At 43.4% G+C, this 19345-nt stretch overlaps 1 protein-coding gene across 1 annotated transcript in view; it reads right to left on the bottom strand.

Annotated features, from left to right (window-relative positions):
* LOC109893033 (E3 ubiquitin-protein ligase RNF43) overlaps positions 1–19345 on the bottom strand; it is a 165288-nt gene that overhangs the window by 58322 nt on the left and 87621 nt on the right. Inside the window, exon 2 of the mRNA XM_020486027.2 lies at positions 2400–2522. Within this exon, the coding sequence (XP_020341616.1) occupies positions 2400–2522 (123 nt within the window). The remainder of the gene's footprint in view (positions 1–2399; positions 2523–19345) is intronic.

The following is a 19345-nucleotide window of genomic DNA, read 5'->3' as shown; positions in this document are numbered from 1 at the left end:
AAGACATCAGTCAGAAAGTTAAAGCTTGGTCGCAAATGGGTCTTCCAAATGGACATTGACCCCAAGCATACATCCAAAGTTGTGGCAAAATGGCTTAATGACAACAAAGTCAAGGTATTGGAGTGGCCATCATAAAGCCTTGACCTCAATCATATAGAACATTTGTTGGCAGAACTGAAAAAGCATGTGCGAGCAATGAGGCCTACAAACCTGACTCAGTTATACCAGCTCTGTCAGGAGGAATGGGCCAAAATTCACCCAACTTATTGTGGGAAGCTTGTGGAAGCTTACCCGAAACGTTTGACCCAAGTTAAACAATTTAAAGGCAATGCTACCAAATACTAATTGAGTGTATGTAAACTTCTGACCCACTGGGTCATCATGTTGTGGGGGTGCTTTGCTGCAGGAGGGACTGGTGCACTTCACAAAATAGATGATGAGGAAAGAATATTATGTGGATATATTGAAGCAACATCTCAAGACATCAGTCAGAAAGTTAAAGCTTGGTGGCAAATGGGTCTTCTAAATGGACATTGACCCCAAGCATACATCCAAAGTTGTGGCAAAATGGCTTAAGGACAACAAAGTCAAGGTATTGGAGTGGCCATCATAAAGCCTTGACCTCAATCATATAGAACTGAAAAAGCATGTGCGAGCAATGAGGCCTTACAAACCTGACTCAGTTATACCAGCTCTGTCAGGAGGAATGGGCCAAAATTCACCCAACTTATTGTGGGAAGCTTACCCGAAACGTTTGACCCAAGTTAAACAATTTAAAGGCAATGCTACCAAATACTAATTGAGTGTATGTAAACTTCTGACCCAGTGGGTCAGATACCATCAATACCTTGATCCTAACTGATCTAAAGACAGGGAATTTTTACTCGGATTGAATGTCAGGAATTGTGAAAAACTGAGTTTAAATGTATTTGGCTAAGGTGTATGTAAACTTCCGACTTCAACTGTACATAGACATGGAATAACTGGCCACTTGAATAATGGAACACCAGTCACTTTAATAATGTTTACATACTGCTTTTCTCATTTCATATGTATATACTGTATACTATTCTACTGTATTTTAGTCAATGTCACTCCCACATTGCTAGTCTTAATATTTCTTAATTCCATTCTCTTACTTTTAAATGTGTGTGTATTGTTAGATACTACTGCACTGTTGGAGCAAGGAACACAAGCATGTGACCAATACAATTTGATTTGATAACTGCTAGCTTGCTAGTAGATACCATAGACTTTCAGTCATTGTGCTAACGCTAGTTAGCATTGGCTCCCGAAACTACGGATAACTTCCTTCATACTGGATGCAATCTTACACATGTAACAACAATAGCAACATGGGTAATTAGCGTTATCTGTGTCTATGGCCGTATTTGTATCTGTCCTGGAGAGACGTGGAGCAGCAGGTGTCCTGGCTCAGCACCTGGCCTTACTACATTGGCCCAGGGTCCTGGGTAAAACCAGTGACAGCTGTGGCCTCAGTGACTCACATCCAGCGCCAGGAAGCATGGGGCTCTCTGCCCCCCCCCCCCCCTACCCCATCACATCCCTTTACGCTTTGAGATCACAGCCATGGCAGCATAACATCCTCACAATCACATTCAATGCCAGCCAACATTCTACATTCTACTAACTTAAGTGTGGATCCTTAAAGCACCGTGGATCTAAGAGTGGACAGTGCGCCAGAAAAAAAGGGAGGGGAAAAGGTTTAGCACTCTGGCTCTCCTCCATTCAAATGGATAAGGTCATCTTAAACAAGGACAACTGCCTGGTTCCAACCAAGATACGCACAGTAAACAAACAGAAAGAAATAGCAAACAACCCTTGTATGCTACACAGTAGAGAGCATTTCAATGTTGTATGGCACAGACTTACAGTAGGTTACAGAGCCCCAAGAAATTTTTGGGGAGGGCAGATAGTGATGGGGGAAAAAGATATGCAGTTACATATTGCGGTTTTGTACAAAATGTTTTTTTTTGCCATCCTATAGCTTGTTCTCTATCTTCATATTAAATAGTAAGCCAACGTATTCAGCACTTTATTTCTATGACTGATCAAAACACATTTTCTCATGCTCTCTCGTCTCTCTACAGCAGAGCCAAATGTTTGGAACATCAAATCAGAATAAAATCGCAGTATCGAATCGCAATACATATAGAGTTGTGAAAATCGCATTACATATCATATCGGCACCTAAGTATTGTGATAATATCGTATTGTGAGGTCACAGGCAATTTCCATCCCGAACAGATACAGGATGGTCCGGCAAAGAAAGCCGTTCACTTGGACAAGATACTTTTTCAACTGCTCAACTGTATCACTGCCACCACTCAAACCTCCCATAAGCACTTCAAAAGTATGCCTGGGTAAAATGGTCTTACCTTCTTGAGCAGGGGCAGACACTGAGGCACCTTGCGCTCCGGGCTCTCCAGCTTGACGATGCTGATGAAGTCAGACTCCTGGCGCTCATCTTCACTGGTGTTGCACAGGGACAGAGGGTGAGACTGAAAAGGAGAGAGATCGAACAAGGATTTAGAACCAAACCAGAGGGACAGACGGGGAACCAAATCCAGATCTTACCAAGTTGCACGTTACAATAGGTAACGCAATAGCGGCTCCAAACTCTGTGGTTCTATCACATCAGTCAGCTTTGCTTTGCTGTGACCACCAAAACATATAGTAGCATAGGCCTATTGATGTATCTTTAAAACATTAGAGTACATTAAGATATCAACAGAGCAAGGGAAGATTAGAATAAGGTGTGCTCATTTAACACACAATCCAGCTCCATGAGTGTGTACTGAATATACCGCTAGCTGTCCATACTGATGGTGTACGGTTGATATACTGTATGCATTGAACTTCCTGGACAAGTGGACGAAGATTTGACTAATAGTCTCCTTATGAAGATTACAGAAAGAAAATCTATGGAGAAAATAAGCTCTCCTCTCTCTCTTCTCCCAGCCACTTTCCCTCAACATGACAGGGGCTCAATTAACATATGCATGCACGCACAGAAAAATTGCCTGTGAAAATACAGCACGATTGACACATGATGACAAGAGCAGGCATGGCATGACTGGTGGTGTTGTCTGGGACCACGGACTGGTCTGGTACAGTTGAAGTCGGAAGTTTACATACACTTAGGTTGGAGTCATAAAAACTTGTTGTTCAACCACTCCGCACATTTCTTGTTAACAAACTATAGTTTTGACAAGTCGGTTAGGACATCTACTTTGTGCATGACACAAGTCATTTTTCCAACAGTTGTTTACAGACAGAATATTTCACTTATAATTCACTGTATCACCATTCCAGTGGGTCAGAAGTTTACATACACTAAGTTGACTGTGCCTTTAAACAGCTTGGAAAATTCCAGAAAATTATGCCATGGCTTTAGAAGCTTCTGATAGGCTAATTGACATCATTTGAGTCAATTGGAGGTGAGCCTGTGGATGTATTTCAAGGCCTACCTTCAAACTCAGTGCCTATTTGCTTGACATCATGGGAAAATCAAAAGAAATCAGCCAAATCCTCAGAAAAATTATTGGAGACCTCCACAAGTCTGGTTCATCCTTGGGAGCAATTTCCAAATGCCTGAAGGTACCATGTTCATCTCTACAAACAATAGTACGCAAGTATAAACACCATGGGACCACACAGATGTCAAACCGCTCAGGAAGGAGACCCATTCTGTCTCCTAGAGATGAACATACTTTGGTGCGAAAAGTGCAAATCAATCCCAGAACAACAGCAAAGGACCTTGTGAAGCTGCTGGAGGAAACAGGTACAAAAGTATCTATATTCACAGTAAAAAAGAGTTCTATGTCGATATAACCGGAAAGGCCGCTCAGCAAGGAAGAAGCCACTGCTACACCATCCCAACCGTGAAGCACAGGGGTGGCAGCATCATGTTGTGGGGATGCTTTGCTGCAGGAGGTGTACTTCACAAAATAGATGGCATCATGAAGAAAGAAAATTATGTAGATATATTGAAGCAACATTTCAAGACATCAGTTAAAGCTTGAACACAAATGGGTCTTCCAAATGACCCCAACCATACTTGACCCCAAGCAAAATGGGTTGATGACAACAAAGTCAAGGTATTAGAGTGGCCATCACAAAGCCCTGACCTCAATCCTATCGAACATTTGTGGGCAGAACTGAAAAAGCGTGTGCGAGCAAAGGAGGCCTACAAACCTGACTCAGTTACGCCAGGTTTGTCAGGAGGAATGGGCCAAAATTCACCCAACTTATTGCGAGAAGCTTGTGGAAGGCTACCCAAAACTTTTGACCCAAGTTAAACAATTTAATTTTACAATTTATTATTCTGACATTTCACATTATTAAAATAAAGTGGTGATCTTAACTGACATGAATTGTGAAAAACTGCATTTAAATGTATTTGGCTAAGGTGTATGTAAAACTTCCAACTTCAACTGTATACATACAGCTGATAAAGGAAATGCTTTAGTAAATGAGGGATACAAAGAATATTGAAAGCAGGTTCTTCCACTAGAGGTCGACCAATTAATCAGAATGGCCGATTAATTAGGGCCGATTTCACGTTTTCATAACAATCGGTAATCGGAATGTTTGGACACCACCGATCATGGCCGATTACATTGCACTCCACAAGGAGACTGCAGTGCAACAAGGAACCAAGGTAAGGTGCTAGCTAGCATTAAATGTATCTTATAAAAAACAATCAATCTTAACATAGTCACTAGTTAACTACACATGGTTGATGATATTACTAGTTTATCTAGCTTGTCCTGCGTTGCATATAATTGATGCGGTGCCTGTTAATTTATCATTGAATCACAGCCTACTTCGCCAAACGGGTGATTTAACAAGCACATTCGCGAAAAAAGAACTGTCGTTGCACCAATGTACCTAACCATAAACATCAATGCCTTTCTTAAAATCAATACACAAGTACATATTTTTAAACCTGCATATTTTGTTATTATTGCCTTAACATGAATTTCTTTTAACTAGGGAAATTGTGTCACTTCTCTTACGTTCATTGCACCCAGAGTCAGGGTATATGCAACAGTTTGGGCCACATGGCTCGTTGCGAACTAATTTGCCAGAATTGTACATAATTATGACATAGCATTGAAGGTTGTGCAATGTAACAGCAATATTTAGACTTATGGATGCCACCCGTTACAATAAAATACGGAACGGTTCCATATTTCACGGAAAGAATAAACGTTTTGTTTTCGAAATGATAGTTTCCGGATTCGACCATATTAATGAACAAAGGCTCGTATTTCTGTGTGTTATTATATTATAATTAAGTCTATGATTTGATAGAGCAGTCTGACTGAGCAGTGGTAGGCAGCAGCAGGCTCGTAAGCATTCATTCAAACAGCACTTTCCTGCATTTTTCAGCAGCTCTTCGCAATGTTTCAAGCATTGCGCTGAGATTAGGCTGGCAATAATAAAATACCTATTAGAACATCCAATAGTCAAAGGTATATGAAATACAAATGGTATAGAGAGAAATAGTCCTATAATTCGTATAATAACTACAACCTAAAACTTCTTACCTGGGAACATTGAAGACTCATGTTAAAAGGAACCACCGGCTTTCATATGTTCTCACGTTCTGAGCAAGGAACTTAAACGTTAGCTTTTTTTTACATGGCACATATTGCAAATCAAATCAAATCAAATGTATTTATATAGCCCTTCGTACATCAGCTGATATCTCAAAGTGCTGTACAGAAACCCAGCCTAAAACCCCAAACAGCAAGCAATGCAGGTGTAGAAGCACGGTGGCTATTATTGCTATTGGGGACTGCTATTGCACTTTTACTTTCTTCTCCAACACTTTGTTATTGCATTATTTATACTAAATTGACCATGTTTCATTATTTATTTGAGACTAAATTGATTTTATTTATGTATTATATTAAGTTAAAATAAGTGTTATTTCAGTATTGTTGTAATTGTCCTTATTACAAATATATTGTCCCTGTGGATATATTGTGTCGCATTCCTATCTGCAAAGGGACCAACCGCATGGGCAACCGACAAAGTAAGTTCGTAAAATATTCTACATTCTGGCTTTTAGAGGTCATGAGAGGAAACTTTCCTCATGCAAACGCTAATTTCTGCCCGACGTAGAATTCAATCCAATTCAACATTGGGTTTCCAGGCAAATGGGTGACCAGTGCATTTGTCATTCCGAGAGGAAAATGCCTCCGGGTGACATCAAAAACAAGGGCAGAGATGTATGGCTGTCTGTCAGTGTAAATCACTCAGCCAGACCCCGCCAGCACCCACTCTCTACCCTAACCCACCCCACCCGTTGGTCCCTTCATGTGGCTGTGGGCTCACTGGGCTGAGGTCATGGGACTCCCCCTGATCTGATCTCACCCAGGCCCCAACGAAAATCCCCAAATTAAAAAGACCCAGGGGTGACATCAACAGCTGGCACGAACCCTGAGAAGGGATAAGGGGCCTGACGTCATGAGTCACACACGGCTATAGCGTGTCAGAGGAAAGGAGAGAGGGAGGGAGGGAGGGAGGGAGATAGAGAGAGGAGAAAGTGAGAGGCTCCCAAGAACAAGAATGAGAATAAGAGAAGAGAGAGGGAGAAAAACATCCAAAGTCATCCACCTCACGCATGGGTGGGGCCCTAGTTTATGACCACTATACACGTGCAACAACTGATTGATATACAACTATGGACATCTGAGCATTGGCAACGTAACTAAAACTACAACACCATTGATCATTACAGAGTGACTTGTGCACTACCGAGCCAAGAAGTCTGTCTGCACCAGATCAGGGTTAGACTAATCTAAACAACGGATCTGTCACAAACGGCACCCTATTTAGTAGTACACTACTTTTGATCGGGGCCCATGGGGGTCTGGTCAAAAATAGTGCACTATATAGGGGACGCAGCTAACATCTGGCCTTCAGATGCAGATGTAGCTGGGTCGTCCCCAAAACACAACAATAACAGAAGCTAAATCAGAGAGAACATTGTAAACTGGATGTGAACTATGTATTTACAGAGATGGACAGGGGGAGATGTTATTGTAAACAGAGGACAGTGTGAAGTCACAGCTACAGCTGGAGACATATACTGTACACACACGCACACACCCATATGCCGGGCCAAATCTGCCCCCTAAAATACCTACCAGTCTGAGTAGTGAGGAGGAAGCATGAACGCCTGTCCTGTCCTGTCCCTGCCTTGCCCTGAGACATGGCGTTGTTCCTATGGCGCCATAGGATTCTACAACCCATAGGAATCTCTAGTCTAGAGCCATGTCTGAGGGCAAGGCCCAGCCTTGCCACGCTAGACTACATTATGGAGCCTGGCAGCTGCTTTCCCTATCCACGTTTACTAGGCCCAAATTAGAGACCCACAGCGGAACTTGGTCCTTTAACAAAGAAAAAGGAAGTAAAAAATAAAAAGATAATGACAACTACTACTCCGCCATCACCACACCCTGACATAGGTTTAGAGGAAACGTCTGGAAATAATATCCTTAATTCAGGGTTTTAGCTTTAAATCAGGTTTCACTATCTCTTTTTATTGTATAGCCTATACCAGTAGTCATCAAACTTAGTCTTAGTCAAGATCACTTTCTGAATCAAAATGTCGAGGTCTACCGCTCAGTAATAGATAATATGTTTTGTTTTACTGTACTGATGGCCTGCATCTGAAGTTCAGTCTGAGGGGAGGGAGGGAGCAGCAGAGCTGCCTCTCGCTGAAAAAAGGGGACAGTCTTCCAGCTGATGGTGAAACTTAAGTCGCATCAATATGCATGTTGTTACTCCTATGACCAGAGAAAGTGAAATATTCCTTGATATAAAAAAATACACAAGCCGCAAATAATACCAATGCAAGCTTATTGAAACACTTTGCTATACTCATTAATTGCAGCTGCAGTGCTGGTTGGTTGTGGAGTGAGTGGAAGTAGCAAACGAGCATTTTCTGACTTAAAAACTGTTGACAGTGTTGACAGTGATGAATAACAACTTAAACATGAACTTACTAATAAAACAGCAGCTATTCGTTGAGTCTTCAGTCATGGTTTTAAAAGTTTTGAAATCTCACATGATCAACTTTGCTGTGCGCTCGAGGCTTCTTTTTACAGTCTACGATCACGATCGACCGGTTGGTGACCACTGGCCTATACCATACGATCATGTTCACATGCAACACAACACCTAGCATTGTGGAAGTTGTGGAATTACTGATATAAAACTACTGATATCAAAATCTGTCAATAATGGGAGGAGAAAATATTTCACTGTCCTTGTACTGTATTCAATACTTGCTAACTTTGCAAATTCAGTATCTAATCTTTGCCCACATTGAACATTCTACACTGAACAAAAATAGAATCGCAACATGTTATTTCACCTTTATTTAACCAGGTAGGCCAGCTGAGAACAAGTTCTCATTTACAACTGCGACCTGGCCAAGATAAAGCAAAGCAGTGCGACAAAAATAACAACACAGAGTTACACATAAACAAATGTACAGTCAATAACACAATATAAAAATCGATGTACAGTGTGTGCAAATGTAGAAGAGTAGGGAGGTAAAGGCAATAAATAGGCCATAGAGGCAAAATAATTAGAATTTAGTATTAACACTGGAGTGATAGATGTGCAGATGATGACGTGCAAGTAGAGATACTGGGGAGCAAAAGAGCAAGAGGATAAGTATCAATATGGGGATGAGGTTGGGTGTGCTATTTACAGATTGGCTGTGTACAGGCACAGTGATCGGTAAGCTGCTCTGACAGCTGATGCTTAAAGTTAGAGAGGGAGATATAAGACTCCAGCTTCAGTGATTTTTGCAATTCGTTCCAGTCATTGGCAGCAGAGAACTGGAAGGAAAGGCGGCCAAAGGAGGGTATGTTTGGCAGCATGAGTGCGTCACTTGAGTGGGTTGAGTCACTGACGTGATCTTCCTGTCTGGGTTGGCGCCCCCCCTTGGGTTGTGCCGTGGTGGAGATCTTTGTGGGCTATACTCGGCCTTGTCTCAGGATGGTAAGATGGTGGTTGAAGATATCCCTCTAGTGGTGTGGGGACTGTGGTTTGGCAAAGTGGGTGGGGTTATATCCTGCCTGTTTGGCCCTGTCCGGGGGTATCATCGGATGGGGCCACAGTGTCTCCTGACCCCTCCAGTCTCAGCATCCAGTATTTATGCTGCAGTAGTTTATGTGTCGGGGGGCTAGGGTCAGTCTGTTATATCTGGAGTATTTCTCCTGTCTTATCCGGTGTCCTGTGTGAATTTAAGTATGCACTCTCTAATTGTCTCTCTCTCTCTCTCTCTTTTTCTCTCTCTCAGACGACCTGAGCCCTACGACCATGCCTCAGGACTACCTGGCATGATGACTCCTTGCTGTCCCCAGTCCACCTGGCCGTGCTGCTGCTCCAGTTTCAACTGTTCTGCCTGCGGCTATGGAACCCTGACCTGTTCACCTGACGTGCTACCTGTCCCAAACCTGCTGTTTTCAACTCTCTCGAGACAGCAGGAGTGGTAGAGATAGTCTCAATGATCGGTTATGAAAAGCCAACTGACATTTACTCCTGAGGCGCTGACTTGTTGCACCCTTGACAACTACTGTGATTATTATTATTTGACCATGCCGGTCATTTATGAACATTTGAACATCTTGGCCATGTTCTGTTATAATCTCCACCCGGCACAGCCAGAAGAGGACTGGCCACCCATCATAGCCTGGTTCCTCTCTAGGTTTCTTCTTAGGTTTTGGCCTTTCTAGGGAGTTTTTCCTAGCCACCGTGCTTCTACACCTGCATTGCTTGCTGTTTGGGGTTTTAGGTTGGGTTACACATATAGCCCTTCTTACATATCAGCTGATGTAAGAAGGGCTATATGAATACATTTGATTTGATTTTGATTTGAGTGAAGGATGCTTTGTTGCGAAATAGGAAGCTGATTCTAGATTTAATTTTGGATTGGAGATGCTTAATGTGAGTCTGGAAGGAGTGTTTACAGTATAACCAGACACCTAGGTATTTGTAGTTGTCCACATATTCTAGGTCACAACCGTCCAGAGTAGTGATGCTATTCGGGTGGGAGGGTGCGGGCAGCAATCGATTGAAGAGCATGCACTTAGTTTTACTTGAATTTAAAAGCAGTTGGAGGCCACGGAAGGAGTGTTGTATGGCGTTGATGCTCATTTGGAGGTTTGTTAGCACAGTGTCCAAAGAAGGGCCAGATGTATACAGAATGGTGTCGTCTGCGTAGAGGTGGATCAGAGAATCACCAGCAGCAAGAGCGACATCATTGATATATACAGAGAAAAGAGTCGGCCAGAGAATTGAACCCTGTGGCACACCCATAGAGACTGCCAGAGGCCCGGACAACAGGCCCTCTGATTTGCCAACCTGAACTCTATCTGAGAGATAGTTGGTGAACCAGGTGAGGCAGTCATTTGAGAAGCCAAGGCTATTGAATCTGCAGATAAAAATGCGGTGATTGACAGAGTCGAAAGCCTTGGCCAGGTCGATGAAGATGGCTGCACTGTACTGTCTTTTATCGATGCCGGTTATGATATCGTTTAGGACCTTGAGCATGGCTGAGGGTCACCCATGACCAGCTCAGAAACCAGATTGCATAGTGGAGAAGGTACGGTGGGATTCGAAATGGTCGGTGATCTGTTTATTAACTTGGCTTTCAAAGTTTTTAGAAAGGCAGGGCAGAATGGATAAAGGTCTATAACAGTTTGGGTCTAGATTGTCTCCCCCTTTGAAGAGGGGGATGACCGCGGCAGCTTTCCAATCTTTGGGGATCTCAGATGATACGAAAGAGAGGTTGAATAGCCTAGTAATAGGGGTTATTTTAGAAAGAGATTGTCCAGATTGTCTGGCCCAGCTGATTTGTAGTGATCCAGATTTTGCAGCTCTTTCAGAACATCAGCTGTCTGGATTTGTGTGAAGGAGAAGCGGGGGGTGGGGGCTTGGGCAAGTTGCTGCAGGGGGTGCTGAGATGTTGGCTGGGGTAGGGGTAGCCAGGTGGAAAGTATGCTCAGCCGTAGAAAAAAGCTTATTGGAATTATCGACTATCATAGATTTATCGGTGGTGACAGTGTTTCCTAGCCTCAGTGCAGTGGGCAGCTGGGAGGAGGTGCTCTTATTCTCCATGGACTTTACAGTGTCCCAAAACTTTTTGGAATTAGTGCTACAGGATGCAAATTTCTGTTTGAAAAAGCTAGCCTTAGCTTTCCTAACTGACTGAGTATATTGGTTCCTGACTTCCCTGAAAAGTTGCATATGTAAAGTGTTGGTCCCATATTTCATGAGCTGAAATAAAAGATGCCAGAAATGTTCCATATGTCTCCCATTGAGCATGTTTGGAATGCTCTGGATCGACATGTACGACAGCGTGTTCCAGTTCCCGTCAATATCCAGCAACTTCACACAGCCATTGAAGAGGAGTGGGACAACACTCCATAGGCCACAATAAACAGCCTAATCAACTCTATGTGAAGACCTGTCGCACTGCATGAGGTAAATGGTGTTCACAGCAGATGCTGGCTAGTTTTCTGTTCCCCTCCCTTACAGATAATGATTATCTGTATTCCCAGTCATGCAAAATCCATAGATTAGGACCTAATGCATTTATTTACATTTACTGATTTCCTTATTTGAACTGTACCTCAGTAAAATTGTTGTATGTTGCGTTTACATTTTTGTTCAGCATAAAATGCTGTTGTTTGTGACAGTGTCTATGTTTTGCATTGCTTACAAGACTATGCATTATCTTCTTTTTTTAGATACGCCCACACTTCACTTACAATCAACCGACTGTGAACATTGTCCAGATGCCACTATTTGTACCTTGATCCGGTTAGCAGCAGTCTGGCGCTGGGCTATAAACAGCATCAAACATAGACACACAGACAGAGACACTGAAATGTCTTCATTTGGTTTTTGTACGGGCCTGAGAAAAAGGGGGCCCGGGAACCAAAATCACTGAGTCTCCATTTCAAAGGGACTAGAAACCACAGGGCGCACACACATTTCCTTGCTCTGTTAACAATGGTCACTCCTCCTCCTCCTCCTCTTCTCTGTCTACTCCTTTTCTCCTCCATCTATATCTGTTTAAAAAGCTGGGGGAGAGAGATCTCATCCTCCTTCTTCTCTCCACTCCTTTGTAGCCACGATTAAAGACATTCCTATCCAGCTCAATCAAAGTCTGACTGTCTCAAAATACTCCAAGGCAAGAATCTAACAGCCTCAAAAACAAACAGACCATCAGAAAAAATGTGAAAATAAATAGTAGCTGTGGTGAGAAGTCAATCATTTCTTTCCCCCTCTTTGCCCTGTGGCTCTTCTTTTTTCATGTGCCAATAAGCGGCAGCTCTGCGACTGAGAAGCGTTCTACTTGGTCATCTGCTGCCAGGCAGGAAGGAGCTGAGCCTAGACACTTATGTTCGGGTGAGTTAGAGGAGAGAAGAGAGGGGGAACCAAAATAAGACATATTGGGGAAATGTTAAGAGAGTGGGGACTGTTAAAGAGGGGGAACCAGGCAGGAAGGAGTTGAGCCAGCTACTTATTTCAGGCTGAGACAAGAGAGAAGGGGAACCAAAAAGAGACAGGGGAAAAGCTAAGAGATGGGTCCCAAAAAGTAGGGGCGTTAGAGTAGAGAGTATGGCGAAACCAAAAAGAGAAAAAAGGGAACTTAAGAGTTAGAAGAGAGAAAGAGCTTGCACCTCTCATCGACAGCCTCTACACTTCAATTTCCATCCATTGACTCAACAAAGCTCAGGGCTTTTAAAGGCCGATCCGCCTATACGATTGATGAAAGTCAGAAGTAAAATCGATAAATTGAGTTGGAAATCAAATAAATATCTCAACGTGTCTATTCTATCATGTAAATGTAGGGTGTGGGTGAGGAGGGGTGAGATTGGGGAGGAGAAGGGAGTAAGGCTTTTCAAAGGAGTTCAACCCGAGGCCAGTTAAGCCTGCCAAGCTAGTGTACGTCAACAAATAATTATATTAACCCAGCCCCCAGCTAACACACAGACATACTCTCATCCTCCTCCTCTCCCTACAGAACCACCAAAATATCAAAATATGTGGCTGCTGACCTGGTCTCCGTTCTGACCCTCAGATTTCCAGTAGAGCCGGTCAACTGTGTGTGTGTGTGTCTGTGCACGGTGTGTACAAAACATTAGGAACACCTGCTCTTTCCATGACATAGACTGACCAGGTGAAAGCTATGATCCCTTATTGATGTCACCTGTTCAATCAGTGTAGAAGTACCTTTGAAGAGGGTATGGCAGTAGGTGCCAGGCGCACCGGTTTGTGTGTATCAAGAACTGTAATGCTGCTGGGTTTTTCCATGCTCAACAGTTTCGCGTGTGTATAAAGAATGGTCCACCACACAAAGGACATCCAGCCAACTCGACGCAACTGTGGGAAAAATTGGAGGGAAAATGGGCCAGCATCCCTGTGGAACGCTTTTGACACCTTGTAGAGTCAATGCCCTGACGAATTGAGGCTGGTGGGTGGGTGCAACTCAATATTAGAAAGATGTTCTTAATGTTTTGTACACAAAGTGTATGTGTGTTTGGTGTATGTGTGTGTGTGTGTGTGTGTCTGTGCGCATGCATGTGTCTGTGTGTGCGTCAGCCGGTCAGCTGGATGCCTGTGCTACTGCGTCACAGCTGGCCTCCAGCATCAGAGAGACACTCCGACTCTGTGAGCCTGATCCAAACTGCTCTGGCTAGCTGAGCCAGGTTGCTCAAGATCCCATTTGAAATCCGACGTCCGTCCAGGTACCCAGGACATCGGGAGATGCGTTCAAAACCATCCATTAGGGGCAACTGTGAGTGCTATTACCATCAAGTAGGCTTGGGTTTTGATAGGGCATTGTGGACGGAGATGGCGGATTGGCATAAACTGCAAGCTCCAGCTCCAAGGGTCACGTGTTCAATCCCAGTGAGGCACTCCTGTTTTTTCTATTTAGTTTTAACCTTATCATAAACGTTAACGCTTAACTTAACCATTCATAATGAATGACTAAACTATACTCGGCCTTGTCTCAGGATGGTAAGTTGGTGGTTGAAGATATCCCTCTAGTGGTGTGGGGGCTGTGCTTTGGCAAAGTGGGTGGGGTTATATCCTGCCTGTTTGGCCCTGTCCGGGTTATCATCGGATGGGGCCACAGTGTCTTCTGACAACTCCTGTCTCAGCCTCCAGTATTTATGCTGCAGTAGTTTATGTGTCAGGGGGCTAGGGTCAGTCTGTTATATCTGGATTATTTCTCCTGTCTTATCCGGTGTGAATTTAAGTATGCTCTCTCTAATTCTCTCTTTCTTTCTTTCTTTCTCTCTCTCGGAGGACCTGAGCCCTAGGACCATCCCCAGTCCACCTGGCCGTGCTGCTGCTCCAGTTTCAACTGTTCTGCCTGCGGCTATGGAATCCTGACCTGTTCACTGGACGTGCTACCAGTCCCAGACCTGCTGTTTTCAACTCTCTGGAGACAGCAGGAGCGGTAGAGATACTCTCAATGATCGGTTATGAAAAGCCAACTGACATTTACTCTCGACAACTACTATGATTATTATTATTCGACCATGCTGGTCATTTATGAACATTTGAACATCTTGGCCATGGTCTGTTATAATCTCCACCCGGCACAAGCCAGAAGAGGACTGGCCACCCCTCATAGCCTGGTTCCTCTCTAGGTTTTCCTAGGATTTGGCCTTTCTAGGGAGTTTTTCCTAGCCACCGTGCTTCTACACCTGTATTGCTTGCTGTTGGGGTTTTAGGCTGGGTTTCTGTACAGCACTTTGTGACATCAGCTGATGTAAGAAGGGCTTTATAAATACATTTGATTTGATCTTTGATGGCCACTGGCACGCTGGAGAAGTGTGCTCTTCACGGATGAATCCCGGTTTCAACTGTACCGGGCAGATGGCAGATGTGTGTATGGCGTTGTGTGGGCAAGCGTGTGTATGGTGTCGTGTGGGCGAGCAGTTTGTTGATGTCAACGTTGTGAACAGTGTGCCCCATGGTGGCGGTGGGGTTATGGTACAGACAGGCATAAGCTACGGACAACGAACACAATAACATTTTATTAATGGCAATTTTTTATTTTTTTTAACCTTCATTTAACTAGGCAAGTCAGTTAAGAACAAATTCTTATTTTCAATGATGGCCTAGGAACAGTGGGTTAACTGCCTGTTCAGGGGCAGAACGACAGATTTGTAACTTGTCAGCTCAGGGGTTTGAACTTGCAACCTTCCGGTTATTAGTCCAACGCTCTAACGCTCTAACCACTAGGCTACGCTGCAGCTCATTGTCGTGCCATTAATCCGCCGCCATCACCTCATGTTTCAGCATGGCCCCATGTCGCAAGGATCTGTACACAATTCCTGGAAGCTGAACTTTTCTTAGTTCTTCCATGGCCTGCATATTCACCAGACATGTCACTCATTGAGCATGTTGGGATGCTATGGATTAACGTGTACGACAGCGTGTTCCAGCTTACAGCAATATCCAGCAACTTCACACAGCCATTGAAGAGAGGTGGGACAACATTCCACAGGCCACAATCAACAGCCTGATCAACTCTATTCGAAGGAGATGTGTCGCGCTGCATGAGGCAAATGGTGGTCACACCAGATACTGACTGGTTTTCTAATCCACGCCCCAACCTATCTTTTTTTTTTAAGGTACTGTATCTGTGACCAAAAAGATGCATATTTGTTTTCCCAATCATTTGAAAACCATAGATTAGGGCCTAATGCATTTATTTCAATCGACTGATTTCCTTATATTCCTGATTTCCTTATAAAATCTCTGAAATTGTTGCATGTTGCGTTTTATATTTTTGTTCAGTGCGGATAGATTACAGACTGAGACCAGGGACTCCTGATTGAGGAACACTTTCCTTTTCTTTTTCTGAGATCTACAGAAGCATCTGGAAAGTTGGTATTGACTCTCAAATCACAGCCCCTTTTCTCTCCTTCCAAATACTTCAGGAAAAGGAAGCATTACCGCTTCAGCCCTGTCAAAACAAGAGGCCTGGCTGGCCTGCGTACGTATGTGTCAGATTTCCCCCTGGCTTTATTGACACTGTCAGTCCCAGATCCAGTACAGCTCGCCACAGAGAAGGACTCGGGGGAAAACAGATCCCATAATGAGGACAAAATAATTATCCCCGGCCAGCCAGCCCAGACCCAAATCTGCGAGGGTGCTTTCTTAAAGTATGAGCTCTCCCGATCCTGACCTGAATCATGACTCCTCTTACAATGAGCGCCGGCCGGGCCGTCAGACTTTCTCTCCTCACTTAGAAGGGGATTAGCATTAGAGGAAGAAGGAGGGTCAAGGAATGAAAGCAAACACAGGGAACTTGAAGGTTAATTATCATTAGTGATGGGAGAAAAAAATCCTTACAGGCACATATCACAATATTATTTTGCACTATATTATATTGATTTGTAAAAAATAAATGAAAATGTTTCATTGTTATTGTTTTTGCTCGGTAGCGTTATCTAGTGCTAGTCGGATGTACCTGAGCCAAAACTCCTGTATCTTTCATTCTCCATCTTCTCTTTAGAGTCAACATGTTTTCAGCACTTTTTAGTCCCATAACTAATCTAAACTCATTTTCTCATGTTCTCTTTTGCCTGTCTGTAGCAGACAACGGTGTGTGTATTTCACAAATGACGGAATGACAGTACAGACTCGTTAAGGCCTAAGCACCCCAGCCAGCAATGAACACTCTTGAATAAATGGGGTTACAGACAGTGCAGTTACACAGAGTTGCCAGCAGGATGTGCAGTGTTACATCCAGCCTCACAGCACTAAAAGGGACAAGAGGACCGTACACAGGGTCAGAAAAGCATTACTGCACCACTGACCTGCCTGAGTCCCCAGCTAAAAGTGTGACACAACACACACACGCGCGGACACACACACACACACGCGCGGACACACACACGCGCGCGGACGGACACACACACACACACACACACACACACACACACACACACACACACACACACAACCAAACACTCCGATTGGGCAGATAGAGGTCAGACAGTCACCCCTATTGGTTAAGTCTACAGTCACTCACAACCCGCTGGGCAAAAACGGGTTGAATGAACATTGTTTCCACGTCATTTCAACCCCAAAAATCAATGTGATGACGTTGAACCAACGTGGAAAACTGATTGGACTTGCAAAAAGCCATTATCGTAAGGGCATTTCATCTTTCTTTACCCAACTTTTAACCTATATCCAATGACATGCTGAAATGTGTTGTTGATTTCACGTTGAATTCACATCAGTTGGTCATTCAACCAAATGTAAATCAAAACTAGACGATGAACTTACGTCTGTGCCCAGTGGGAATGTACCTACCTCTGTCAGTCCCCTAGCTCCAACATTAACACTTAATTCATTCCTCAGATACAAATAGCAGGAACTGATAGAGTTGAAAGGTCACAAGGATTTACCGTATTGTACAATATGAGTACAATAAGAGCATTCTGAGAGGATTTCATACAGTGCATTCGGAAAGTATTCAGACACCTTCCTTGACTTTTTCAACATTTTGTTAAATTACGGCCTTATTCTAAAATCTATTAAATAGTTTTTTTCCCCTCATTAATCTACACACAATACCCAATAATGACAAAGCAAAAAGAGTTAAATTTTTGTGCTAATTTATAAAAATAAAAGTACATAAGTATTCAGACCATTTACTCAATACTTTGTTGAAGCACCTTTGGCAGCGATTACAGCGAGTATTCTTGTGTATGACGCTACAAGCTTGACATACCTGTATTTCACCCAGTTTCTCCCATTCTTCTCTGCAGATCCTCTCAAGCTGTCAGGTTGGATGGGGAGCGTCACTGCACAGCTATTATAAAGGTCTCTCCAGAGATGTTAGATTGGGTTCAAGTCCAGGCTCTGGCTGGGCCACTCAAGGACATTCAAAGACTTGTCCTAAAGCCACTCCTGCTTTGTCTTGGTTGTGTGCTTAGGATCGTTGTCCTGTTGGAAGGTGAACCTTCATCCCAGTCTGAGGTCCTGTGCTCTCTGGAGCAAGATTTCATCAAGGATCTCTATGTAGTATGCTCCATTCATCTTTGCCTCGATCCTGACTAGTCTCCCAGTCCCTGCCGCTGAAAAACATCCCCATAGCATGATGTTACCACCACCATGCTTCACCGTAGGGATGGTGCCAAGTTTCCTCCAGACATGACACTTGGCATTCAGGCCAAAAGAGTTCATTCATTGTTACATCAGACCAGAGAATCTTGTTGTTCATTGTCTGAGAGTCTTTAGGTGCCTTTTGGCAAACTCCAAGTGGGCTGTCATGTGAATTTTACTGAGGAGTGGCTTACATCTGGCCACTCTACCATAAAGGCCTGATTGGGGTAGTGCTGCAGAGATGGTTGTCCTTCTGGAAGGTTCTCCCATCTCCACAGAGGAACTCTGGAGCTCTGTCAGGTTGACTATCGGGTTCTTGGTCACCTCTCTGACCAATTTTTAATTTTTGTACCTATTCCCAGATCTGTGCATCGACACAATCCTGTCTTGGAGCTCTACGGACAATTGCTTCGACCTCGTGGCTTGGTTTTTGCTCTGACATGCACTGTCAACTGTGGGGCTTTATATAGACAGGTGTGTCATTTTCCAAATCATGAATCATGAATTTACCACAGGTGGACTCCAATCAATTTGTAGAAACATATCAAGGATGATTAATAGAAACAGGATGCACCTGAGCTCAATTTTGTGTCTCACAGCAAAGGGTCTGAATACTTATGTAAATAAGGTATTTATGTTTTTTAATCCATTTGAAAACATTCCTAAAAACTGTTTTCACTTTGTCATTATGGGTATTGTGTGTAGATTGCTGAGAAAAAAATATTTAATCCATTTTAGAATAAGGCTGTAACGTAACAATGTGGAAAAAGTCAAGGTGTCTGAATATTTTCAGAATGAACTGTATGAGACACACACACTGCTTCTTCTAACAATGAAGTAAAAGATGAATGACACAGCAAAATGGCAATGTTCCATTTCTATAGGCTCTTTGTGTCCAGTGTCACAATGCTTTTCAATACAAGCCACAAGTGGGTCAGTAACATGCGTATCGCCATGGAGATGGCTTGGAGACAGCTTGGAGACAGTGACCTTTGCCCTCCCCTCCTTAGTTCTTCACAGGTTTAGTATCTCTGCCACACACACACACAGACTAGAACACACACACACTCTAGAACACACTGGACTAGAACACACTATCGCCACTCTATCACCCCCAGGCCCACACTATCCATGTCAAACCTCT

Source organism: Oncorhynchus kisutch, linkage group LG6, assembly GCF_002021735.2.
Source record: "Oncorhynchus kisutch isolate 150728-3 linkage group LG6, Okis_V2, whole genome shotgun sequence".
In the NCBI taxonomy this organism is placed as follows: Eukaryota; Metazoa; Chordata; class Actinopteri; order Salmoniformes; family Salmonidae; genus Oncorhynchus; species Oncorhynchus kisutch.
This window is presented reverse-complemented; position numbering and strand designations above follow the sequence as displayed.